General features: G+C 46.2%; 1 protein-coding gene and 1 long non-coding RNA gene across 2 annotated transcripts in view; one reads left to right on the top strand and one right to left on the bottom strand.

Moving 5' to 3' along the window:
- Positions 1-10,862, bottom strand: part of LOC133266853 (uncharacterized) — a 39,755-nt gene extending 28,893 nt beyond the window's left edge. The window contains exon 1 of the long non-coding RNA XR_009742555.1: positions 10,753-10,862. This is a non-coding gene — a long non-coding RNA (uncharacterized LOC133266853). The remainder of the gene's footprint in view (positions 1-10,752) is intronic.
- Positions 10,863-23,374: 12,512 nt separating this feature from the next.
- On the top strand, positions 23,375-27,150 carry NEUROD1 (neuronal differentiation 1). Its single transcript, XM_061454773.1, has 2 exons — positions 23,375-23,535; positions 24,707-27,150. Exon 2 carries the CDS (start codon positions 24,716-24,718, stop codon positions 25,793-25,795), a length of 1,080 nt encoding a protein of 359 aa, XP_061310757.1. The 5' UTR covers positions 23,375-23,535; positions 24,707-24,715; the 3' UTR covers positions 25,796-27,150.
- The last annotated feature ends 334 nt before the right edge of the window (positions 27,151-27,484 follow it).

Below are 27,484 nucleotides of genomic sequence, written 5' to 3'. Positions count from 1 at the left end.
GTTGTAACACAGGAGATGCACAAATCTCTCAGCTGCCTCTTCTCCTTCAGCTGCCCTCATCCGCACTTATCTCCTGACCATCCTGCTGGAAGGAGTCAGGACAAGCTGGGGTGACTATGCCATGGCCTTGGGTTTTGTTGCCGTCTGATGTCTGCCTGAAACCCTTCTTTCACCATAGCTTTGCCTCCTCTTCTCTTCTCCTACAGCTTTTCCTTCCACCCAGGAGCAGAGTGGAGCTGGGCTGTGGCTGGCTTGCTCTGAGTTTCCGTGCCTCTGGCCCAGCCACAGCCTGCACATCTTCCAGCAGCTGCCATGTGCCTTTGCCTCTGGCTGACTCCCGCTTCCACAGAGGGTTTATTCCTAGCGCTGTTGTTGATTTGTAGGGTTTGGTAGCCCATACAAATGCAGAAACCATAATTGCAGGGTTTTGAAGCAACACTTGGATTACATCACCACCTTTGTATTTTTACATATCCTTTGCAAGTTCATTATAAATTACTCTGTGCTCCTTACTTCACTGTTTCACTGGCACAAGCTGTTTTGCCTAGCTCTATCTCACTGTTCTATCTGGCGGTTTGTATTTACCAGGCACACACGGGTTGTGAAGAGTTGCGTAAGTTGGTTTCTATGGTAGGTTTTTAGTCGCCATCTGCTTGAGTGAAAAAATATCTCTTTTCAGTTAACACACTGGGTCTGGTGTTTGCATCTTTTGTTTCCTTCCAGATGCAATCTCAGAAACAGAGGAGGGGCTGTGAGGCTTTTGGGAGAGGAAAGGCCCTTTTACCCAGCTAAGAAAAGTATTGTCCCTGCCTGAACACTGCAGGAAACAAAGTCCTGAAAACACTTTTTCCCTGTACCCAGCTACTTTCCATGGCACTGCTTTATCATAAGGGAGATAAAACCCTAAGCCTCTTTCTATATGTATATTCACCCTGTTTCTGGGCTTGTTTCCTAAGGAAACCAGGGTCTGTGCTCTTGTTCCCCTTCTTCCCGAGCTGCTGTTAAGCCTCTGGATTATTTCTGCCCCATTTTGAAGAGAGGGCAGAAAACTAAGTTCCCACACGTTTCACAGGAAAGGGGAGAGGCTTATTAATGACCCCAAAGAGAGATGTGGAGGAGTAAGAGCCCACCCCTTGCTAGACACTCAGGAAGCCACTGCAGAGAGGGATGTTCTGAAAGCCCCATTCATGGAAAATTGCATCCAAACAAGTCCATAGGAAACTGCTCACGGGACTGTCTGTTTCCAGCAAGTCTCTCCAGCTAATAGTATCAAGCAGCAGAAGCAGGGACTGGGCAAGCAGAGCCTCTCTAGAAGGGCCTGGAAGGGCAGCAGCAATAGCGGCACAAGTGATGCGTGATGAGATGTGTATTTTTGGATGACAGAAGACCACAGTCCTCAGGAGGAAAGGCTTCTGTTTTCCACAGCTACATGAGGCAGTGGAAAGGGCAGGCTGTAAGATCACTGCTGAACAGCCAGAGGAACTGTGATCAAACACACAGCATATACATCCCAAAGCAGTCCCAGACCTGCTATTCATCCAACACCCACCACTGTGGGTTTTGCCACACAAGGGGGATCAGCAAAAGCAAGGGCGGCCAATTCACTTGGGTGAGCATTCCTGAGAGCAGCCTCCCAATCGCCAAGCTGCGCGAATTAGGGTGTGCAAATGCGCTGCGGGTGGCACACTGCCTTAGCCCCTCTGCACCGGCAACACAGGGTGTTCCCTGTACACCACCTCTTCCTCCCATTCAGCATGGGGACGGCACTGCCATGCCCTGGTGCCTGGCAGCCTGCCACTGTCACAAGGGATCTGGCAGCTTCGCCAGCCCAGCTCCTGGGCAACAAGCATACATTTCTTTGGAAGGAGAAAGCTAAACTGCCCCCAGCCATGTTTTCCAGGGGAGAAAGGGGCAAAGTGAGGTGCCCAGGCCAGCATCAGCATGATGCCCATGATGGCCCAGGCACTGGCCCAATGAAGATGTCACCTGGAAGGTGAGCCTAATGCGCTGCACGAAGTGCGCAAAATGCTTCTGAGACACAAGTTATCCCCTACACAAAACAGCCTGGGTGCTCCTATGCCATGTGGCCATTCACAGGATGCAAGGCTGTTCCTGAGCATGTTCCACTGGCAGCTGTTATTCACTGCCAAAATTATGTAAGGGCATTTTGATCAAAAAGTATTTTCTTCTCATATGCTTTTCCCTCCGCCATGGCTCACTGCTATCTCATTTTTGCCTGGGAGAAATATTCTATAGCATAGCACAGGTACAAGCCTGAACTTTTTATTTTTAAGCTATAATAACCTAAATTTTTTGAGGAGAAAACCATCAAGGTGGCATCTGCTCTCACTGTGTATGATTTTAAAGCAGAGAAAGCATATACCTTCTGTAGGAGAAGAAGCTGTTTCCAGGCTCTCCTCTCCCTGGAGTGTGACTTTTCACAAAGACCCTATGCAAAGATATGGTAGGCAGTGGGCAGCCAGCGCAAGCTAAGGGATCAGGTATCCTCACCTTGGAGCAATAGGCTCTGAACCAGCCCAGTCATTGTGGTGCTTTACTATGGAAAAAGGTGCACCACACCCTAGAAGGTTTGGGCATTCACAGAATCAGTTTTGCAGCCTAGAGTTTAAAAAACAAATAAGCAAACAAAATTTAAACAAAAAAGTAATTGCAGATTTTTCCCCCTAAAAAGTGAAAGAAATACAGGAATAGGGAAAAATATAAATTTTTGTTTCAACAAGCAACATCCTCAAGTTCTAAGCAGCTGGAGGGAAAGAAAAAAAAAAAGAAGCCCAGGATAAGCAAACCAAAATTTGCTTTGAGGGTTATAGCTTGTTTACAAGGTTCAGCCAGAGAACAAAGCACAAAGCAAGCATCTGGCCACAGTCCCTTCGTGCACTTTAGCAGCCTGCAAATGAGATATAAACCAAAAATAATCAAACAAAACAGCTTCCAGAAGGAATGTTTTCTAGTGAAACCTCCTGACTGCTCAGCAGCAGCACCCACTCTATGCTTTAATAAAAGTTACCTTTTTGAAAGGCTGGAGAGCTTTCAGCATGATATGTACCTGCTTGTCTGTAGCCATGCAGACCACCTCATACCCATAATCGCAGCCAAACTCTTCCTGCGAACATGAAGCAAAATGAGGTATATAAATGAGTTCCTCCATTATGGCCTTGAGAGCTCATCACATACACCTTCTGCATTTAAATACATTGGGGGAATTCTTCCTGTCATTGGGGATCTTTCATGTTTGATGGAAATTGTCTCACAGGCTGTCAGTCACTGAAGCTATAAAATCACCTGCCTCAGGAAGTCAGGTTTTCAGTTACAGGCAGACAAGGCAACAGCAGAAGGCTCTAGAGAAAAGTTTAAGTGGGAAAAATAATGGTGCTGCAGTTAAGAGACTAATCCACTGCAGAGATTCACATCTGCCCTGGTGGTACCTTGCCACGGTCTGGAGGAGGCAACCATCCTAAGCTGAGCCATCTTCAGTCAATGGCTTTATTTCCAGCCCTAGTTAGGAGCATTGTATTCTGTGTGGTAAGAGTGAAGTCTTGAGGACCAGGACATTTTAAAAAGGCATTTTTATGTATTTATGTGCAGTAATTTCTGAAAACCAGCTGTCACTGCTATGCAGTATAGTTATTGAGCACTGTTTGCATGAATCATGGGACTGGGACAGAAATCACATTAAAAAGCCTTACTCCTTTAACAAAACAAATAAACAACAGCAACAGCAACAAGGAAAAAAGTCCTTCTATCCCACAGCTATACTTTTTGCAGGAGAAAATCACAGTGAAGGTCAGTGTGGGAATGCCTGACAGCTGCATCCAGCAGCTGCCGGAGCTAATGCAGCAACACAAGGTATTTCTTATATGTCCACCCAGACAGTGTCTCCTGGGATATTTTTACATCTTCCATGAAAAGCTTTGAATGAAGTGGAATTGTAAAGGTCATGCTCAGGGAGAGGGAGCACAACCTGGAGAGATATAAGTGGTGGGTCTGGGCCACAGTGCCAAGTGGTGCAGGAGGTCTGGGAAGGAACACTTGGGTACAGCTACTCTTCCTGAGAGGATCATGTCACGTATCCATCATCTCCCAGCCAGCAAAGCTTCCTCCAGAAGTGTTCATTTTGGCCCTTAATAGAATTATCCACTTCCCAGTGTCTCCTATATACAGTCCATATATTATCCTCTGTCACCTATATATGATCATCTGTCCTGGAAGAAGGTTTTGTTCTTCACTGTCAGTTTCTGCTTTGTGGATCAGCTAGGTTTAGTACTGGTTATCCTGTAATCCTGCAGAAAGACTTGCACTACAATTATACCAAAATTATTTGCATATATAATCTTACAGTGAGATTTGTCTGAGGTCCTTCTCAGACTCTTGTTGTTCAGCTCTGTGTAAACCTGAGTGCATATATTTTATAATCAGTAATTACTAAGGGAAGGCAAATAAATTTTTAATAAGACCTTGAATAAATTTAAGGCAAGTTTTTCTTCATTCATGATGAAACATACCTTTTGTCACTTAAGTCTCATTGAAAAGGGAACTAATCACTTTGCTTTTGCTTTCTAAATTCTTTTTTCTGATCAGATTCTATTTTCAATGGTTTTCACCTACTCAAATCTAAACCCATGCAATCTTTACTTTCTTCCCAAATATTTTTAATCACTAACTCAGTGATATGAGTAGTAACCTATACAAAGTAAGATAAACACACAAGCTGCCTGCACCCAAACCCAGGTGGAGGTGGAGGCTCTCTCCACAGCATCTCTGACTGAGACAGAGGCCCTGCTAAAGTGTAGCAGCACCAGGAAGACGCAGAAACACATTGGCCATCTCAGGACTCTGGCTGAGGAAAATCCTGACAACACCTGCTTTTATTGTTTGCTGAGTTGCTTGTTGTGGGATAAGGTAGGTATGTACAAGGTACATAGCATACAAAGAACTATGGCTCATTTTTCTTATGAAATTTGTAGCTTCAGTTCCCTTTACAAGTCCCAGCCTGCATCCAACCTTGGAAGACAAAAGCCACCCTGAGAACAGGGAGTGTCTAAATCAAATCTTCTGACAAGACTAAATAGGAGACTCAAAAGAGAAGAAATACTTATGCACCTGTGCTTAGCAGGTACCCATCTCTCTCTGTAAGTAAAAGTAGAAAGTACATTTAAAAAAAAAAACAAAGCACTTTTTCCCAAAAAAAGTACTGGAATTAGTTCTGGAAACTGTATTTTAGAGAATGGTAGCAAAATCCTCCTGGAGTTTTCCCATGCCGTGATAAGGAAGTTTCAGCAGGAGTAACAGGATAGACAACTGTATCTGTAAATATGCACCTGTAAATTCATGACTTACAAATTACTAGGTACATTGTGGACTGAAATAAGAGAGCTCAAGCAGTGTTTGACATTGACTTTAAAGCTGATTTAAAATAAACAAGGACACAATTCTAAAGCAGAGTCCAGCAAAACCTTTTCAATATGTCAGACAGTCTAGGTTTTACTTTCTCACTTCCAGGAAGAGGCAGGGTTACTCTCTAATTTCCAGGGGAAAATCATATGTAATATAATCCTTTGCTTCAAAGGACAGACCTCAGGGTGCAAAGGAAAACAAACTTCATTCCACAGGCAAAGGTTAAGGTTAAACAAAAATTCTTCTATTAGGAAACATACCAGATCTTCTGATGTTAACGGAAACAGGGAATTACATTAAAAATATCAAGAAAATCAAGAAAAAACAAGCATTTTTCTTCAGGTAAAAAGTAATATTCTGTTCAAATAATGAAGGGAACTTCCAGCTTTTATCCTTTTTTTTTAATTTTTTTTTTTAAGAGCTTGAGTAAATTGTATATGTTCTAATTTCTCCCATTCACAATCTGACGATGGGCATCCCATTTTTTTCCAGCTGGCACATAACTCCTTCTGTCTGTCCCAAATCCAAAGTCCACACATATAAAATCAGCCTCTGCAAAGCAGCAGGATGTGACAAACAGCTCCCTTTTATCTACCAAGACCAATGAAATAGGAAGCTTGCATGTTAAAGAGCATTAAAACATGTGTCCAAAACCAAAATTGATCCTACCATATGTTCTGAGGCTTTCACCACACAGTACCACCAAGTGAGAACACATTTTCCTGCCTAGGAAGGCAGTTTTTCCACATCAGCTTAGTGCCTCCGTTGTTTCATCAGGAGCACATTTGTTGTGCTTAACCTTATTTCTTCAGTGTGTGTATGTTCACTGCACTCTTACAGCTAGAGTGTTGTTTTGGAGTACCTGTAATCTGACCGCTTCCCAGGAAGCATGTAATAGCAGTCATGATCTTGCTCTGCTTATCGTGTGTGAACAGCCACTTCTTTGGGTCTTTAATACTAATTAACCAATCAAATAATGAATAAGATTTAAGGGAAATCTTTGGGGAGGAAAGAACAGGTTCAATTTAATTACAACAACATATCTTGATTATTTTTTGTATTAATACTAAGAATCTGCACTCAAACAAGTAATCTTTGTCCTAATAATTAAGATAATTTGTCCCTACAGGTTATTTCCTGCCTGAAACAGGCTGTTGCTATGTGAAGGTGGAGGGCTGAGCCAGTGAATGGGAACAGAGAGACAGCTTCTTATCACAGCATTGCCTACCTCCTTTGCAACAGCAAACCTTGCTGCTGATCATTCCAGGATCACCTGCAATCTGTGCTTTAATGCTCTGAGCATCTCTAAGGGCACTTGGGGGGAGACCCTCAGAGCAAAGCAGTGCAGCAGGATGTCCTCACAGCTCCTCCTATGGCTCCTATCCATATTCCTATCTCCTATGGTTCGTCCAGCACCTGTGAATTTATAGATGAGCCCACAGAAATGCTGGGACAAGCCAAAATCTCTGTTCCACTGCCCACTGGCAAATGCGACTATTTCTTGCGTGTGAGACTGGAACACCCAAACCCACGTGCCTTGCCTCTCATCTTTACTTAGGCAGAGATCCCATGTGGGAGACGTGTATGTAAAACACATTAAACCATCTGAGGTATTCCCATAAAGCCTATACTGGTATTCAATAAAAGGTTGGGCAGAACTCCAGCTATCCCTGCTCCTGCAAAAAGAGGATGGACTCCATCACCTCTCAAGATCCCTTTCAGAGCTTACCCTCTGTGTTGATGCTTAGAATTACTGGACCATGCCTGTATTTGTGCTGTTTCACTAGAATGATGCTTACTCATTTTGTAAGGAAACATGTACTATAAAGGCAGTTGTAGTGTTGTTATTATTGTTGCTGGTATTGCTATTACTGTTGTTAATATTATTGTTGTTGTTATTATTCCAGTTATTATTATTAAATTAAGAACTGCTGAAAGATGGATCATGGTTCCTAAGGGGCTTCGATGGCCCAAGCAGCATCTGCAAATGAAGGACAGGAAGAAACAGGAGAAACAGCTGCAGAAAAATAAGAATCTATTAACTGCAGCACCACCAAGTGTCAGCATTGAAAATACCACATCTTGGGAAAATAACCACATTCCACAGGAACTGCAAGAGCAAACATTTAGAGGAACCTGTTGTCATGTAAATGAAAACAGCTTAATTTTAATATTTTTTAAAAAGCTGTGTCAATGCCTTCTTCCAAGTTACACGATGCATTATGCTGTGTCAAGGTAATATTAGCATTTTCACAAAATAAAATGTGTTTCCTATTATAAGGGAATAAGAATTTAGATTTAAAAATTCTCAGCATTTTGAATGGGTGCATATTTGTTAACTACATATGCACAAGCACACACACAACTACTCAGCAGCTGTTGTATGCTGCAACGTTTGTAAGAGCCACAGCTTTTAGCACAGGTGGGGATTTGCTTCACCTAACAAGGATAGGCGCAACGTGTATCAACCACCAACTGATGCTATCTCAGAGGAAATCTTTCTCTTTTCTAAGTGTTTTATACTATTGTAGGTGTGTCAGAGCCTTGTAGACATAGCTCATTTCTTGTATTAGGGGACTTGATTGTACCTGGCTCTTGCAAGTCACATCCCTTGGCCACAAGCTGACATGTCTGGATGTCTTTCCCCCCGCCCCGGGGACTTGGGAGCAGAAGAGATGGGGCATTACCAGCAGCTCCAGTGAAGCTAAGTACATGCTTTTGCCTTGTAAGCAGCTGTCAGAGACTACATATCTAAACACAACCACCATTTCTTTTTAGGGGGTACTGTAAGCAAAAACAATGATTGATGGCTTTTTTGATTTCCAAGCATTGTGAGATTCAGTTCCTTATTGTTAGCATCTATCTACAGGTGCCTTTACGTGCTACAGAAGACAAACAAAAGAAATATCTTTCTGCTCTTCCGAGCTTGCTGTGCTGGTTGATTCAAGATCAAAATCTTCAGCAGGAGAAACCCTCATAACCCATCTTTTCCATGGCACATTTTGACAGTAATTTTTCAGCAATTTTTGTATCCTAATTTGTCCGGCCTGGTTGCAGCTGTACTCCGCTGCTCATGCCAGGGACAGTAGCTGTGTGTGCTCCTGCTGAGCATCTCTTCCTCAGCAGAGCTGGATAAAGCCCTGTCTCAGAGTGCTGTGGATGGGCAAGATGAGCAGGAGACCATTGTACTCAGCACTTTCTTCGGGGCCTCCACAGGAACCTGGAAATCACAAGTACCTGCTGATCTGTGTGTGTTTTCTGGATGTGGATTCCCCTTCCTGTTTTTTCAGAAACAGGTTCAGGCATGGATGTGCCAGATGGCTTCCCAACTGCATGAGGTGAGGGGAAAGTTTTCTCCCCCTTTATTTCTGATATTTGTGATCATAACCATCCTGATCATTATTTGCTTAAAATGCAACCACAAACATGCTTCCTCCTCTGATTAATGCTGGTTCTCTTGGTGATTTCCACAAAAAAAAAAAACAACCCCATAGCAAACACCTATAACCACATCACTTGTCCTGCTGAAAGCCCACAATGAAAAATGGGCAGCATGTAGCACCCACTACCAAATACTATGTCATAGCGAGGCGTTCAATGGCTAAGAGCTACTAAAGTCATCATGAAGACCAAGCACCACCTGCTGCCCAAAATACTAAGCTCTTTAAATCCAGAACTCCCAACTCCAAGCTAACTGCATCAGGCTTCATCTAATAACCTACTGAAAGTCTGACATAACCTGCAAATAACCTGCTTCTGATTTCCAGAACTTAACACTAGCCCTGATCAAACCCCAGAAATTCATGGCTGCTTTGAAGTATAAGGCCTTCATATCTATCAGCAACAGCCCTGTGTGGCCTTTGAAATGTGTGGCGTTGCTTTCTACTCTGTAACCAAACATGTAATGATAGGACAAGGGGTAATGGGTTAAAACTTAAACAGAGGAAATTTAGATTGGATATAAGGAAGAAGTTCTTTACTGTAAGGGTGGTGAGGCACTGGAATGGGCTGCCCAGGGAGGTTGTGAATGCTCCATCCCTGGCAGTGTTCAAGGCCAGGTTGAACAGAGCCTTGGGTGACATGGTTTAGTGTGAGGTGTCCCTTCCCATGGCAGGGGGGTTGGAACTAGATGATCTTAAGGTCCTTTCCAACCCTAACGATTCTTTGATTCTATGAGTCTATGAACCCTTAAGTAGATAAGATATAGTGTTGCTTAAGCTACCACAAAATTAAGAATATGCCATTAGTTTCTCCCCCCTTCAGCTTGGTATTTACTTGTATGGCTACCAGAAAACAAACCTTGAGCCTAACTTGCAGGAGAGTTATTCAAGACCTCATGGTGAAACCTTCACTTTGTACCAGCTCTTACTCATCTTTCAGGAGGCCTTGTAAGAACACAACATAAACTTGATCTTGCAGTCCTTTCTCTCTCATACTCTCCTATAGTCGTCACGAAAGCATAGCGACACTATTCCTAGGCCAAAAGTAAGAACATGGCATTGAGATTCATAGCCTCAGTCCCCAGATCATCTCATGTGACTCTGCTGAACACAGCAGGAAATATACTTCAGTAAACCTTACTTTCCTAACTCCTTGTATTACACAGTCTTCAAGAAAGCTCAAGACCACCTACAATTTCCACAGAGTGAAGGTAAGACATTCAGATTCAGCCTTGAACTTGCATCAGAATATCCTACAGACCACAGAGGGAAATATGCCTTCAGCATTTCATGTCCCCCTAATCCTGCCTGTAACTGTAACCCTGTAAGAGGGAACACCAGATTTTCCTGGAAATTAAGAATAAAGGCATTCAAATTCCATCTAATATGACTGTTTTGGAGGGCCTCTCAAGTCACCACAGGAAACTGCTGATGGGACTCAATTCTCCTAAGCTCAGCCCGAACTGCCCTCTTGCGCAGGTAGTTTGAACGAGACTGTTAAAGGTCTTCAGCCCTACCTTCCCTTTAGCTCAGGCAGCCTTACCATATGTAACAGGAAACATACTTCCAAATTATCTTTCCCAAACCCTAAACTGAGCTGTAACCATCAGCCTAGAAAAGCTTAAACACCTATGGCTCCTACAAGTTTCACAAGGCATTCACACATGACTGTACCAATCTCACAGCTTTGCAAAATCCAGCAGAAAACCTGCTTTTGAAACACTTCTTTTCCCAGATTCTAAACTTAACCTTAACCTCAGCCTCAACCTCAACCCTCCTTTGGGTTTATGAAACTTCAAATTTTACAAGTAAAGAGGTTCTTGGGGCCAGTTCATCGCTTATCTCTGAGAAAGTTGCTCGAAACAGGAGGAAAACACACCGCTGCCCCATCCCTTACTTTCCACACCTGCTTTGTGCTCAGCTTTCCAGGTTTAAAACCGCCCCTAACCCAGAAACTCCAGTTTTCGGTGATGCTCCTCCGCGGCGACCCGCTGTGCTGCGCTGCTCGGGGAAGGCAGAGATGCTCCTAAGCAGGAGGAAGTGACAATCTCAGTCTGTCCAGGCGGCATTTGCGAACCGACGGCGACAGCTGCCGTCCGGCTGCCGCCGGGCTTCCCCGCCGCCGGGAGGTGGAGCTGCGCGCCCGGCTGTGCCAGTGGCTCCGCGCCGCAGGGACAGCTCCCCGGCCGCAGCCACTATCCACCGGGAGCCCAGGTCTAAACACGCTGAAACTATAAATCCTAATGCGACCGCTTCATGTCTGCTTATCACTTTATAGTAATTAGTTGCGGTGCACAAAGTGCACCTGGATGGTACCTATAGACCTGTCAGGGTCGCTACGGTTTCAGTTAGTTGCAGACCTGAGCTCCAACCAGAAGTTAAGCAGCACATGAATTAATACTGAAAACACCAATTTTTGGTTGATAATGAAAAAGAAGGGGAAACTTAGCAAGGGAAACAGAAAACAATGCATTCTCACTTGATGATAGCAAAAAACCAAAATGTGACATTCAAGTGTGAGAAAATCAGCCTGAACTCACCCCCAAAAGGTACTGAGATTGAGTTTTTCAAGAGGCACACTATATGAAATACAAGGTGTTGAAGTTGTTTTACTAAGCTAAGCATTCAGGTGCAACACCAAACCTTAAATCACATACAAAAATTATCTTTAAAAAATCACTTGAAAAAATGAAAGCTCAGTTTAGAAAAAAAATATAAAAGTATTTCACTGAGGCATACATGACTTAACATCATTTAAATAAAGCCAGAAGAAAACTAGATGTCTTCTGGAGCACAGAGAAAACCCCATACAAGAACAGGTAATGTATAAGAAATGAGTAACAGATGGACCAACTAGAGGATTGTGCTAATGTAATTAACATTAGCACTGGTAAAGGTTAATGGTCCTATACCATCACACTTCCAAAAACAAAGCCTGATCAGGGATGCATCAAAAGACATGAAGTGAACCCTGAGGCTTAAGTGCCATTTGGATCATGCTGAAGACTTTTTTATCAGTCTTCATGAGAAACTACAGCTATTGGAGAGAAAGAAAGATGAACAAGTTTCCATCTTGTAACCTCTGCATTTTCTGTAATAACTACCCTTTTCCACCAAAATATTACACAAAGTTAATTGTTTCTTGTCTGCCTCTTAACTGCTACTGACTCTGAAGGATTTATACCCCTTCAGCTGTCATTCAGTTGTAGAAACCCATCCAAAATCACTGCTTTGCATTTTAATACAGGAACCTGTTTTTACTGAAATTTGGCATGAAGCCAAAGAAATCCTTAATATTTATCAGCTATTACTTTAACAGGTGAAAATGTTCATGTCCATAGAAAATCCTTTGTATTTTTGTATTTAAAGAGTGTGTTTCCACCTGAAGTCACAGAACTGCCTTTTTATGGTGGTAAGTAAGGCTCTATTCAAAGTGACTCAATTATCCAGTCAGAAAACAGCAATTCTAAATAATAATTCCCAGCAAAACTCTTTTTGCTTGTAAGGTCTTGTGTTTGAAAACTCAGCAGTGTTGTCATTTGATAAGAGGACTTACTGGAGAAAATGGGAACATGCTTGTTAGTAAGGCAAACTAAGACGGCATTCACTGGGAACATGATTGGTTGACTATTAGCCTCTTCATCATCATGTGTGAGAACAAAACGCAAAAAAAAGAAAAGTCTTTCCTAAAAGCAAATGTTATCCAAGAGAGGTACCTTTTGAATTCTTTTATACTCACAAACTCAAAACCAATTCCTGAGTCTGAGTTTTCCTCTTTCTAGGGCCTATCTGTAGGACATCTTCTGGGAGGCATGATCATCAAGAACTGTGGCACTGAAGCTGATGTAGGAGTAAGAAGATGAAATGCCAACATAGATTTTTATTTCTGGCAAATTAGAAAACAGAATGACACAATATAGTGACAGATTTTTTTCTGTGTATGATTTGTATCACTTGAACCACGCATTGTTATCCTTCAATACATACACATATACATATAAGAATTTATTTATAAACAAATAAATGGAGTGCATGGTGTATTGCTATTCGTGTCTAGAATATGTGAGAAAGATTTTCATTCAAATAAATGCAAATATTAAAATAGATTTTTAGGGGGAGTTACCTTGCTTATTTTCCCTAATACATATTTGTTCTATTTAGTACACAATAAAAGAACCCCATCTTCTTTGCTGGAGAAAAGACATTTTGTCTGAAGTAGAAAAGGGCCTTTATCATCACTTTATTTGCTGACTTTACAGCAATCTTTCTATGTTGTCTCCAAGGATATATGTGCTGAGATGCACTGAGGACAGAGGTGGAGAGAAAGAGAAACTTGTGCTCAGATATTGCTGCAATTCCAGAACAGAACTGAGCCTCCATAGACAGTTTCCTGCTCTTGTGTATGGATAGCACAGTCCCCAGTGACAAACAGGAGACCATTCAGAAGACACCAATGCTACTGCTCTGAGCTTCCATGGCTCCTGCAGGTGGTGGAGCACAATGGTTCCTCTCTGCACATTTTAATTGTGCAAGGCAACTGGCAGCTAGTATAAATGGGAAACATTCTTCATCTTTTCTAATTTATTTGGAAGCTTGATTGGGAATGCAGTAGGTAAATGAGCACAGAAATGGCTTTAAGCTACCTTGTTTCGTTGCCTCCCCTACTCCTCCCACTCATCTGCACAGCACTGCCCTTATCACCATTCATCTCTCCACCACAGCAGTAATACGCCTAAGTGAACTTCTGTACAGGTGTTCCTTTTCTTTCTTACTGCCTGTGTGAAGCAAAATATTTGATTAAAACATTTTTTCACTTAATTTTGTATTCTCATAACTGTATTTCACTGAGGCCTTCTTTTCTCTTGTAAACCATCTTGTATCATGGACAAGAATATTATCTTCAAGTTGCATCTTAATGCAAAGAAATGAAGATGTGTTCTCTTGCAGTTAATTAGAAACAAAGCCTTGCTTAAGTTCATTCACCTTCTCTGAGTCTGATATTACCTCTTGCATGTTTCTTCCCAAATACCACTTAGTGAATCCTTTTACAGAGCCCCTTCCAACCTGGTGTGAAAGACGATCGGTATCTCACTGGATATTTTCTTCTCCACGAGGCTTGCTAGTCTGGTTTCTGACTAAAAAAATGCTATGGCCAGGTGAATGAAAACTACCACCTCTTCAAACTGAAAATGTAAATCTAAGCAGCTTGTGCATCTGCTCTTCAGACTGAACCAGCACAGGTAACACGTGAGGGTGAACTTGGAGTGAGAAGCACTTTGCAGATGCTCAGTGTCATTGGCAGGATCACATGGGCTCAAGCCATTCAGGGAGATTTCACCCTCACAGAAGACATCTCAGGAATCAGTTGTTCAGAGATCCAAACTAGGAGAGTCGGGAATTCCCTTCTGCCCCTGGTTGTTACCTACAAAGCTAAAAACAAGGAGGGCAGGATAAAATAGCATTCTCATACTGGACTGGATCAAAGGTTCATCTAGTCTGCCATCATGCTTTCAGCAGGTCCATCCTGGATGATTTAGCAAGGAGGAGCCAGACATGATGGCTCAGTGCAGTACCTCATTGCAGCAGAAAAAGCAACAGTCTTCTCCCACTACTTTTTCCCCTCTATCCCTGTCTTTGCTCCTTTCCCTTCTCCTGCACTTGTGAAGGTGTTTGTCAGGTCTTCCATGAGCCAACATAACCTGTTCAGTGATGATAAGTTTTCAAAATGAGTCTTAAAAGCACCAGATCTGATTCAGAAGATGCAGCAGATTACACTGACAAAAGCAAAGGAAGAGAGAGATAGAAAAGGAGGCAGGAGTGAGCCCTCCCACTCTGAGCAGCACCAAGCTGCAACATTTATCTGACTGCACATGAAAAGACAGCAAAATGAAGTGTTTATTTGAAAAGGTTGGTGAGACAATGCCCTGCTTCTAGTTCTGTAGACTTGTGAGCTAGAAGATGTGCAAGTTATCATTAATTTTACTGAGATTGTTCATGTGCTTCAAGCATTCACCTACATTTTCATATTAAGGCTTATTTTCTCAAACCAAAGCCCTTAATCAAAATGTGGGAATACAACAGTGCTGCAGATGGATGGCCAGACTAACTCTGCAGCACTGCTGCCCCCACCTCACAGCACTTACATGCATTTGTTCACATCAGCTCTTGACTGAGTTGCCCAAAAATTTCAATACATAATTTAAAATCAAGGCGATCCAAAAAAACCTTAAAACTACTTGTGGACTATAAAATACCTTGTAAGTTGATTATATGCCTGACACCAACTGAGCTTGCCAAGGGTCTTTAATTATATCAATATTTGATCATTTTTGAGAATAATTTGATGGCAGAGCGGTGGATGTGGTCTACCTTGACTTCAGCAAAGCATTTGACACAGTCTCCCACAGCATCCTCACGGCTAAAACGAGGAAGTGTGGACTGGACGATCAGGTAGTGAGGTGGACTGTGAACTGGCTGAAGGAGAGAAGCCAGAGGGTTGTAGTCTATGGGGCTGAGTCTAGTTGGAGGCCTGTAACTAGTGGAGTGCCTCAAGGGTCAGTACTGGGACCGGTATTATTTAATATATTCATCAACGATTTAGATGAGGGAATTGAGTGTACTATCAGCAAGTTTGCTGATGACACTAAGCTGGGAGGCGTGGCTGACACGCCAGAAGGCTGTGCTGCCATCCAGCGAGACCTGGACAGGCTGGAGAGTTGGGCAGGGAGTAACTTGATGAAATATAACAAGGGAAAGTGTAGAGTCCTGCATCTGGGCAGGAACAACCCCAGGTTCCAGTATAGGCTGGGGAACGACCTGTTAGAGAGCAGTGTAGGGGAGAGGGACCTGGGGGTCCTAGTGGACGACAGGATGACCATGAGCCAACACTGTGCCCTTGTGGCTAAGAAGGCCAATGGCATCCTGGGGTGTATTAGAAGGGCAGTGATTAGTAGGTCGAGAGAGGTCCTCCTTCCCCTCTACTCTGCCCTGGTGAGACCGCATCTGGAATATTGTGTCCAGTTCTGGGCCCCTCAGTTCAAGAAGGACAGGGACCTGCTGGAGAGAGTCCAGTGCAGGGCAACGAAGATGATTAAGGGAGTGGAACATCTCCCTTATGAGGAAAGACTGAGGGAGCTGGGTCTCTATAGTTTGGAGAAGAGGAGACTGAGGGGTGACCTTATTAGTGTATATAAATATATAAAGGGGGAGTGTCACGAGGATGGAGCCAGGCTCTACTCAGTGGCAAACAATGATAGGACAAGGGGTAATGGGTACAAACTGGAACACAAGAGGTTCCACTTAAACTTGAGAAGAAACTTCTTCTCAGTGAGGGTGACGGAACACTGGAACAGGCTGCCCAGGGAGGTTGTGGAGTCTCCTTCCCTGGAGACATTCAAAACCCACCTGGACACATTCCTGTGTAACATTATCTAGGTGTTCCTGCTCCGGCAGGGGGATTGGACTAGATGATCTTTCGAGGTCCCTTCCAATCTCTAGCATACTGTGATACTGTGATAATTTATTCTAGAAATACAAATTTCTCAGAGGTAGAGATTCTTGCTCTTGTGAATCTTGAACCTGTAGGTGAAAAAAAACAAACAGCTGACAGTTGGTTTTGAATTCTGGAAGGATTTGATTTTTTCTGTTTTTAAAATGAGATTTGTCCCTCTAAATCAAAATCATCCTGGAAAACTTTAATCTAAATTCATTTGGGAAGGAATATGTAGCCCTTCTGTTTGCTAATAGCTTTGCAGAACACCAGCCTACCGAGAGATGACATGGATACAGAAGAACTACAGATCTTTAAAAAATACATCTTAATGGTATACTCTATATTTCTGTTTCCACCAACATTTACGGTCAATTTTAAAAGACAGTAGATCTCATTCCTTATTGCCCCGCTGTTGGACTTGAGGTTTTCTGTCTTGCCAAAAAGATCCTGCCAAATACCACAGCATGAAGTGCCAGGATAAATGTACAGAAATACAAAACCCACCAATTTGTTCTCCACTGCTTTATGTTTCATATTGCCCAATACAGCTTTACAAAACACCTGAAGAGTGATAAGGTGAGAATTCTCCACTCCTATCAGGCGGGTAGATTTAACACCTCCTTTCAACAGTGACTGTACTCTGCAAAATAATGGAGAAGAGGGTTATTTATGTGTTCTTGTACAAGTGAACATAAACAAGTGGATGCTCCAGCAAACTGACAATAGGCTACTAACAAAGGGCCAGATGCTCTTATCCTCTTACAAGGGTGAAGAGGGACAAAATGAGTAAATGTTTATATTATCATAGTGGCATGTAACTGGAGCTCAGTTGTGGAGGAAATGGTGATTTACCAGCATGTTCCTCCTCTCTTGGGAATCCACAAAAACTGAGCAAAGATTCAGCAGTGAGAAAAAAATCTGACAGAAGGAATAAGCCAGATGAGAGAGCTACAGGTCCTCAGGACATACTTTTCTCAGGACTCAGATGATGACTAGCAAAGAGCAATGCTTTCCTGGGCAAAAGTCACCAGAGATGCATACAAAAGGTCTGCCTAGGAACATGAGAGTATTGTATGGGCATCACGCTTTTTGGGTGGCAAGATCTCATTTCTTCAGTGCATATCTAGAGCGAAAGAAGGCAAACAAAGTGTCATCTGATGCTCATCATGTCCTTTGTGGATAAGAGTTTGAAACACCACCTTGACACATACAGGAGGAACACATGGTGTGTCAGTGGAGTGCTAGGGAAAGCACACTCATAACTGGGATGGTTAACATCCCAGGAGCATCTCTGAAAAGCAGCCACATGGGACTACACAAACTCTTGGGCATTTCCTACACTATTGCGAAATACCAATGGCAATCATGGGAGTAAACTAGGAGTGATGACAGGAAGGGCAGAGGAGGGAAAGCATTCAAAATGTGGTGCTGTATATGATGAAGAACTATATATTTAAGTGTATATCCCCATATACACTTCAAATGCTTAGCAAAAGTTTCAGTTGAGTAGTTTTTTTCTACAGCTGTAGAGGTTACACTGTACTGTGATGGGAAAATGATTCTCCACTGTGACCAGCTCATTGTGGAGCACTTAAAGCACAGACCCAGGTGTGAACCCACTCTGAGAGGTAAAAACAAAGCCTCATTATGTAAGAAGATTTAATGATTATTTGAATCTCTTTTTCCGTTCCTGTGCATCATTGATTTAACCTTCTTTGTTTTGTTCTCAGGATATTGCTAAAACAAGTAACCGTTTTCATAAATTAATCAGGATCAGGTTTTGTACTACTCTGTAAGAGCGTTTTGACTTTTGCTTTCTCTCTTCAGTAAAGGAACATGAGCAGAATCACTGCCTTTACTAGGAACTGCAAAATGTTTGTGAAATATTCAGATTTCATGGCCACAGGGAACAAACACATAAGCTATTATGTGCATAGCCTGGGGTTCAACCATTATTTTCTCTCAGAGGGAAACAAAAGCAGACCTTTTAAAGCCACCACTAAGGAGATTTCTGTTTAGAGAATATGCAATAACTCATACTGAGACAAGATTTTAATCTCAGCAAAGCTTTGGATAATCTGCTGGCACCTGTGTTTGCTGCTCTTCCACCTCATTGCACTGCTTAGATTGAGGACCAAAGGTTGGATCCTGCAAGTTGGTTTCTGGCAGTGGTCCTGCTTATGGAAGTAAGAGCCTTGGCAGGTGAGAGTTTAAAGTTTGTTAGGATCTGCCCCCCAAAAGTGTCACCTCTGAGGAAATGAGATCAGTGTCATCGTATTTTATATTCCTTTGGAGCCTCTTATTCTCTTTGTGAAGTACTGCACTAGTCGGCATTATTTGTTGTGGTACATATCATACCAATACATTATGCTGAGTTGCTTGAGGAAAAGGTGTGAAGTACGGGCAGCTCTGTCCAAGGGAAACAGGTAGAAAAGTATTAGCTAGGATGACTTTTGAGAGAATTTAGAAAGATTTTTCAGTGTACATTTAAGCTTCTGGACACATCAGCTTGCTTGTGCTTGCACAATACAAGCAAGCACAGATGTTTTCGATACTATGCAGATACCATTACAGATTCCATGGAATCTTCTTGCTGCTGAGGCCTCTGTACCTGACTAAGATATGAACTCCATCTAACCAGTGTCACGTTTGTAAGAGTCTCTGCATCTCAAGGATAGAGAAAGAAATGTAAAAAACAAAAAGGTTTTACACATGATAATTTGGGCACACAGTGAATGGTGCTGTAAAAGGACGTTATGTGGCTGGGCATAAGAAAAAAAAGATGCATCTTACGTAGGTCTCATCCCCTTAAAAATGAACATTATCCATCTGGAAGGGTTAAAAATAACACCAGATCTCTCTCCTCCTTTAATTCTGTGATTCATGCCTCCCATTTTAAAGTCTACACCCTGTGAAGAGGAGGGCATTATCAAGGAAAGGAAAGAGCCTTGCCAGGGACAGAAGGTAATTTCCCGTAGCAGGTGCATACAGCAGGTGGTACACAGTGTACCTGCAACGAAAAGGTAGATTTAGGCTAAGATTTTATTTAATATGGAAAACTTATTGCATCCTGAGCCACTACTGGGGATGTGCCAAAAATCGTGTCTGCAGCATGATTTATTACGTGAAAATACCACTGAACTAATCAGTGGAGTTACTAATTAATACAAATCTGCATTTTTGCATAAGCAATTAGTGCAAAGAGAGTGCAATGAAAGAGGAAGTTTGACTCATTTAATCTCAGTGTCTATTCAAGCGGAAAGACCCACTAGGGTAAGGCACTAGGATCTACATTTGGATTTTTTTTTTCCCTTTTGATTAGTTAAAGGAACTAAAAGGTCAAATTATCAATATTTAATTCAAATGGAAATGCATTTGTTCAAGAGGAAGGAAAACACTTTATTTAAACAAGGTGGGACTCTGGGGGTAAATGCCTGCATCAAAAATAATTAGATTTTGCAGTTCTAACAGCATCTAAATCCCGTCTGATAAGAATCCTTTTTCCTAATAACAGAGGTGGTTTGACACTGACAGCAAAGACTGCTGATGCTATTTAAACTCTAGCTCGGGCGGTAGCTGGCCTACCAATACAATTTAGACATTTGCTTTAATGGTATGTACTTCTCTGATTTGTTTTGCTGGGGGGTTCTTGTGTTTTGGGTTTGGTTTGTTTTTTTTTTAATCAATTTGAATTATATTTTAAATCTATTGTGATTTCATAATTGTGTGCACTTGACTAAAAGAGTCATTTAAAAAGATGATAATTAAAGCTTGGTAGTGATGTATTTTCCATTAACTAAATAGAAGTTTACATTTATAGAATTAAAAAAAAAACAACAGCACTTCTCTAACGGGGGAAGGCTCAATAACATTAATACACTGAGTCTTAAGAGGGGGGACAAAAAGCCGAAAAGGCACCTTACTCGTTCGAGCAAATTTCGAGCCCAGCTGTACACGTATGACAGGGAGACGGTCCAAGGTGCGGTCCAGACGCACCCCAGCACCACACCGGCGCCAGAACGGGACTTTAAAGCGTCTGAGCCAGGGTAGCTGGAGCAAGCTGGTTGCTGCTCGGAGCGCTCTGGACAGCATGAGATGGATGCAGCTGCCCTCCTCTCCCAAGCCCTTATTTGCAGAGGGGCAAGCAGAGGAGCCCTGCAATGGGGCCGGGCCGGCAATCCCGCCCGGCTCCCCACGGCGGCTCCTGGCCTTGGCACCGAGGTGCGGTGGGACGGGTGAGATGCGACAGAGAAGCTGCACCGACGGGGGCCGAGGGGGCATGGGAAGCGGCTAGGGACACCTTCCCTTGTGTCTTAGTATTTTATTTATTTATTTTTTAATTTAGGATAACCCTCGAGCCTTGTGAGGGTGCCTCGCTGGGGAGGGAGGGAGGGAACGGGAGCCATGGCAGCGAGAGGAGCAAGCCCAAAGAGCCCGAGCTGCCCAGGCAGTAAATCACTCGCTAAATTATAAGCGCGGCTTCCTCTCTCCAATAGCTTTAAGCAATCTGGGGAGGCATCCTTTCCCCGCACTCTCGCAGGTGCAATATGAATCAATTATCTTAATTAAGATAATGCCGCAAACCCAAGAGATTTCCTCGGGAGCGGATTTCGCGCTCCGGACAACGACTCTAAGGCGTTTGCACAGCGCTGCTCCCCCCGCACCAACTCCCCTCTACTCCCAGCTCCCGCCCGGCCAGGCCGGGGCTCAGTTCCGGCAGCGCCCCACGCCACCGCCCGCCCCACCGGGCCCCAGCCGGCATCAGGGCTTCTCCTCCTGCCGGGGCCCGAGGCAGCAGATGAGGCGGGAGCTGGCGGGGCCGGGCCGGGCCGCGGCTTTGTTGGGACGCGTGCGGTTCGCGTGCCGCGCTGCGGGAGAGGGGGGGGAGAGGGCGAGGGCAGGGAGGCGGGGGAGAAAGGAGAGAGAAGGAAAAGAAAAGGGATAAAAGGCAAAAATAACAGAAATAAAATAAAAGAGGAAAAGGAAATAGGAAAAGGATTTTTTTTTTAAGAAAAAGGAAAATAATAAAGGAAGGGAGAAAGGAAAACGGAAGGGAAAAAATGAAAAGGAAAAAGAAAGAGGATTAGGGAGGAAAAATAAGCAGAAGCCGAATTAGAAGCCAGATGGAGAAGGAGGAGTCTGTAGGTCAGGGAGAAAAAAAGGCACGCTTGGAGCGATAAAATCAAGCGGCTGGGGGAGAGGAGAGGCAGGAAAGGTGGGAAACTGGAGCCGCGGAGCCAGAGGACGGCCCGAGCGGGGAAAGCAGAGCCGACTGCCTGAGACATCGAGAGGAGAAGCAGCTGGAGAAGCTGCCGAAGTGGCCAGAGGAGCGGGAAGGATGAAGCCGGTGCGGCGGCGAGCCTTGCCACAACGGAGCACAGCGCCCGGCCTCGGCCCCGACGGGCTGCAACAGGGAGCGCCTTGTACCTGCCGGACAGGCTCTTCCACGGCCACACGTGTCTCTCGCCCAGCGCCGCCGGGGAGGAACCGACCCCCCTCGGCAGGCTCTGGCCCTCCTGCGTCCCCGCCTGCCTCTTTGTCTGCACACTTAGCTGTCTACCCACAGTTTGTTGACTTTATTTTGCTCTCCGGGAAGCTGTTTGTGTGAACGCTCCCAGAGGCACACGACCACCCCGAAGCTCTCACCGTCACCGGCATTCAGCTTCCTCCCGGTGTCCTTTGCCTGGTGTTCCCCCCACGCTCCCGGATGTATTCATAGCCAGTCCCATCCAAACGCGGGGGACATTTTCCAGCAGCTGAGACGGGGCTGGTCCAGCCCCATTCTTCTCCCTCATACCTGTCCAACCCTCACCGCTTCCAAACCAAGTCCGCTCCGGCAGCGGGGACTGGCGCTCCCGAGGGAGCGGCGGGCCTGGCGGGACACCCTGCCCATCCTCCCGGGGCTCGGGCATCCTCCGGACCCGAGCCCCTACCTGGGGGCAGCTCTGCGGCCAGAGAGGGGCTCGCTGCAGGCAAGGGCTGCCGGTAGGCTGGCAGGCACCGGCGCATTCCCTCCGGCCGTGCCCCAGGGAAGAGCCTCAGCCGCCGGTGACACGAGCGCGCCCTGCTCCAGCCCGGCTGGTCCGACGCGACAGCCCCTCGCCTCGCACAGGAAACCGGCCAGCTTGGAAGTAACAAAACGCAGCCCGTTGCCCTCTGTGTTTGATTACCGAGGAGGCAAACATCACTACCACTACCACCACCACCACCACCACCCCCCGGAGTCCCCTCCCGCCGCCCCGGCAGCCCCAGGGCTATGTAGGTCACGAACGGGAGGGAAACGTTTTAAAAATAACCCGACCTGGAAAAATATCTTTCAAATCTGTCTCCGCAAGGCGGAATTACAGGTTCCGTACGAGGCGGTTTTAATTACGGTTTAAAATTATTTCAATTAAATCTCCAGATAAAGCGTGCCGGTAGCAAAGTTCCCCCCGTCACCCTGTAAGGGGGTATCTCCCCCTTTCAAGCACAGCTCTATAACTCGCTGGTGTTTGCAAACTCCGCCGGGGCGTTTAAAGACTTTAAAGCCGCCGCTCAGCATCTTTAGTTCAAACTCCCCTCGTTAACCGGCGGTAATTCCATCAAAAACCCGGGGAAAGCGAAACACACCGAGGGGCACAGCAGCCCAGAAGAACCACAGCGGGGGAGTCCCAGGGGGGTCAGAGGCGCCCGTTAGGGGCGAGGGGAGGTCGCACCCTCGGAACAATGGGAACAATGCGGCTCCCCAGCGGCGGAGGGGCTGGCGAGGTGCGGAGCTCAGCGGCACCGCTCCGCACCTCGCCCTCTCCGTCGCCGCCTCCGGGGGGCCGCCCGGTGACAGATGGCGACTCAACGGCCGCATACAAATAAGGGGTGTAACGTAGAAGGGGGGGGTGAAACGACGCCCATCACCACTGCCGCCGCGCCTGACGTGGGCAGCCATATGGCGCGTGCCACCGGGCGGGGCGGGGCGCGGGGCGGGGCGCAGGCCCGTTTTGGGGCGGTGGCGATCGCCGGGGTACCCGGGTCCCGGTGCCGGCCCCCTTCCCGCCGCGCATTCTCGGTCCCGCTATATAACGGGAGGAGCCCGGCGCTGCGCAACCTCGGGAAAAAAAAAACCAACCCACAACACCAAAACACACTGCTCGCACGGAGAGCTGTGCCGGGGTTATGAGACAGTCACCGCGCAGGAGAGGCTGAGCAACAGAGGTAACGGGAAAATGGGTTGTTTCCGCACTCCCCCATCCCTCCGAGGGAAAGGGGTTAGCGGCGGCTACCGGGGTGGGAGAGGAGTCTGCGGGGTCGAGAGGTATAGTCGCTTGCGGTCGCGGGAAGCGACGGTCGCTCCCACCGGTGCGTGCGGGCAGTTGTGAGTGGGCACACCTGTGTCCGTCCATCCGCGCGCACACATGTGTGTGTATACACATATATGTATATGCACAGGTGCGTCCATACACGCATAGAAATATGCATATGTGCGTGCACCTGTGCGCACATATATTATACATGTATATGTGTTTCCACCTGTGTCCCCCCAACTTCAGCTCCCTCTCCTCCGCAAAGGACAGTCGCACGGCTGCCGGGCGGCATTGTTCCTCCCCAGTGTGCCCGATGCCACCGGCGGACGGTTGCAACCCCTCCCGCAAGGGCCCCGCCGGAACCAAGGGGACGATGACGGTCTGCTGTGGACAGGGTGATGGACACGAAAAGCAGGGGCTGGTCCCGCACCTGTTACCGCCGCTCGGCACAACCCAGCCGCGGGCACCCAGCGGCAATCCTGCGAGCGGCGGCGGGACCGGGAGAGGCTGAGCAGTGTGGGTCGGGGGAGCAGATGTCCTGTGCCCGTCGGGGCGGTGCAAAGCCCCGTGCAAGGAGGTGACGAAGGGGAGCCGCAGAAAGCGGCGGCGGCAGGCTAGAGGGGTGGCCATCCTCCCCTGCGGGTGTTCTGTGCGTGTTCCCCCGCCTTTTCCCCTCCGTATTCATCAAAAGGGGTGTCATTTGGGGTGGATATTTTTGTGTGTTTTTTTTTGTTTGTTTGTTTGTTTGGATTTTATTTTTTTTAAACCTTCCCGGTCTGCTGTCGCCCTGCCGCCCGGGCTGCCCCACGCACACGTAATCTGCTTATATTCCCCACTAATATCAGCGAGTTACATAACGGCATTGGAACATATGTCAACTTGATTATAAGGCAGGACCGCGGAGACAATTGAAACTTTGCGCTGGCACCGTGGGGAGGCCTGGGCTTCCCTCGGGAGGGGACAGGGGGAGCAAGGAGGGGGGATCGCGGGCAGCTTTCCCCCCCACCGCGGGTCGTTGATCGGTGCCGCGGCTGCCTGTTCTGGTGCTGACACGGCTCTTTTCTGTCTCCTCCGCGACACAGAGGCTCGCCATGACCAAGTCGTACAGCGAGAGTGGGCTAATGGGCGAGCCCCAGCCCCAAGGCCCCCCAAGCTGGACTGACGAGTGCCTCAGCTCCCAGGACGAGGAGCACGAGGTGGACAAGAAGGAGGAGGACCTGGAGGGTCTGCACGGAGAGGTGGAGGAGGACTCTCTGCGGAACGGTGAGGAGGAGGACGAGGAGGACGACTTGGACGAAGAGGAGGAAGAAGAAGAGGAGGAGGAGGACGACGACCAGAAGCCCAAGAGACGTGGCCCCAAGAAGAAGAAGATGACCAAGGCACGTATGGAGCGTTTCAAGCTGCGGCGCATGAAGGCCAACGCCCGGGAGCGCAACCGCATGCACGGCCTGAATGCAGCCCTGGACAACCTGCGTAAGGTGGTGCCCTGCTACTCCAAGACGCAGAAGCTCTCCAAGATCGAGACCCTGCGCCTGGCCAAGAACTACATCTGGGCACTCTCCGAGATCCTGCGCTCGGGCAAGAGCCCCGACCTGGTCTCCTTCGTGCAAACCCTCTGCAAGGGCCTCTCGCAGCCCACCACCAACCTGGTGGCCGGCTGCCTGCAGCTCAACCCTCGGACCTTCCTCCCCGAGCAGAGCCAGGAGGTGCCGCCGCACGTGGCGGCGGCGGGGCCGCCCTTCCCGGCTCACCCCTACCCGTACCAGTCGCCGGGGCTCCCCAGCCCGCCCTACGGCACCATGGACAGCTCCCACCTCTTCCACCTCAAGCCGCCGCACGCCTACGGCGCCGCGCTGGAGCCCTTCTTCGAGAGCGGCCTGGCGGAGGGCGCCAGCCCCGCCTTCGACGGGCCGCTCAGCCCGCCCCTCAGCGTCAACGGGAACTTCTCCTTCAAGCACGAGCCGGCCGCCGACTTCGACAAGAGCTACGCCTTCACCATGCACTACCCGGCCGCTGCCGCCACGCTGGCCGCCGCGCCATCCCACGCCGCCATCTTCCCGGCCGCCGCCTCCCGCTGCGAGCTCCCGGTCGACGGCCTGGCGCCCTACGAGGGACACCCGCACCACGAGCGGGTCCTCAGCGCCCAGCTCAACGCCATCTTCCACGACTGAGCCTCCCCCGACCCGCCGTGGGACGGGGAAGGGAAGAGCCGAGCCCGCCGGCGGCCACCGCCTTGTTTGCAGTCCTCGGAGCGACGCTGTAAACGCGGGGCAGCGGCACCGGGATCGCGCCAATTACCTGATCGGGATAACAAAATCACAAGCAATAATTAGGATCTATGCAATTTTTAAACTAGCGATGGGCCAATTACAAAATATATATGAAATCTCTATTTTTCAACCGACGTTTTACTACTTGTTACCTTTCCCATGCTGAATTATTTTGTTGTGATTTTGTACAGAATTTTTAATGACTTTTTATAACGTGAATTTCCTATTTTAAACCATGCAGCTTCATCAATTTTTATACATATCGGAAAGGTAGAATTATATCTAATTTATACAAAATTATTTAACTAATTTAAACCAGCAGAAAAGTGCTTAGAGAAGTTACGTTGCCTTAGCACTTCTTTCCTTTCAAATAGTTGAAGAAAAAAAAAAAGAAATGCACAATCCAGGCAATTTCTTTCCCATGAAAGTCTCTTTTCTTTTTCTTTTTTTCCTTTCCTTTTCTTTTCTTTTTCTTTCTCCCCCCACCCCCCCCAGCAAGAACCAGATCCCCTAGGTCTTGAGAAGATATAAGAACGAGAGACTTATTTTCTATTAAAACATATCAATTCAACACATTACTTGCACAAACTTGTATATAAAGATTATAAGCAAATGCCAACACCCTTTTTAAATCAAAAGCTGCTTGACTATCACATACAATTTGCACTGTTTCTTTTTAGTCTTTGAAGCCCTTGGCATTGCGTGGTTTTTCTGAAGAGAACTTGAAAATGTTAATGTTTCCAGGCGATATAAATGCATGATTTTATACATGTTCACACAATCCGTGGTTGTCATATGCTCATCTTTTAAATCGGAACCTAAAACTAATCAGGTTGTTAAAGTCGGGCTATATACCTATTGTAGTCGATTAGTACGGTAGCTTGAAACAAATTCAGACCATTTAATCCGTAATTAGAACAATAGCTATTGCATGTACAATGCAGTCCAGAATAAGTGCTGTTTGAAATGTAACGCTGGTTCAACTGGAATCAATCTGTACTGTAATTTTGTTTGTAATCCTGTATATTATGGTGTAATGCACACTGGGATTTTAGGAAAACATCCATCCTTTGGCAACAACATAGTATTGAACATTTGGTCGAATGTTGCATTTCTCCTTAAATGTGATTATTATTTTTTTCTTAGTGTAAGTAATTCCTATGGGATTATTGTTTTATTCGGATAGCTCATGAAAGGTGCAACACTTATTATTTGTAGAATAAAATTGGACTAAAAAAAAAGGGACATGGGTTCTTTACTTACCTTGAGGGGTTTCGAGAGAACGAGGGAAGATGGGGGCGGGATTTTGTTCCTTTACTTTACAGCGGAGCGGGCCGTTTGCAATGCTGAATTGTCGAATTAGGGAAACAGGGACCCGAAACGCCGCTCGCCAGGGAGCTGTGGGTACCGGTTTGAGCAGCGCCGAGTGCCCCGCGCTCGCCCCAGCTCAGCCCCGTGTCCCCTCTCAAATTACGGAGGGAGCGCCCGTCCCGTGATACCGGCGCGGCTTCCCGCGCCCAGCCGAGCCTGGCACACAGGGAAAATGCCGTTTCAGCCCCGGCAGCAGGTGCTCCTTCCCCCGCCAGCCAG

This window comes from Pezoporus flaviventris, unplaced genomic scaffold (assembly GCF_033815535.1).
Source record: "Pezoporus flaviventris isolate CSIRO_AGI_PZ_B2104156 unplaced genomic scaffold, CSIRO_AGI_Pfla_v1 ptg000001l, whole genome shotgun sequence".
NCBI classification, from domain to species: domain Eukaryota; kingdom Metazoa; phylum Chordata; class Aves; order Psittaciformes; family Psittacidae; genus Pezoporus; species Pezoporus flaviventris.
This window is presented reverse-complemented; position numbering and strand designations above follow the sequence as displayed.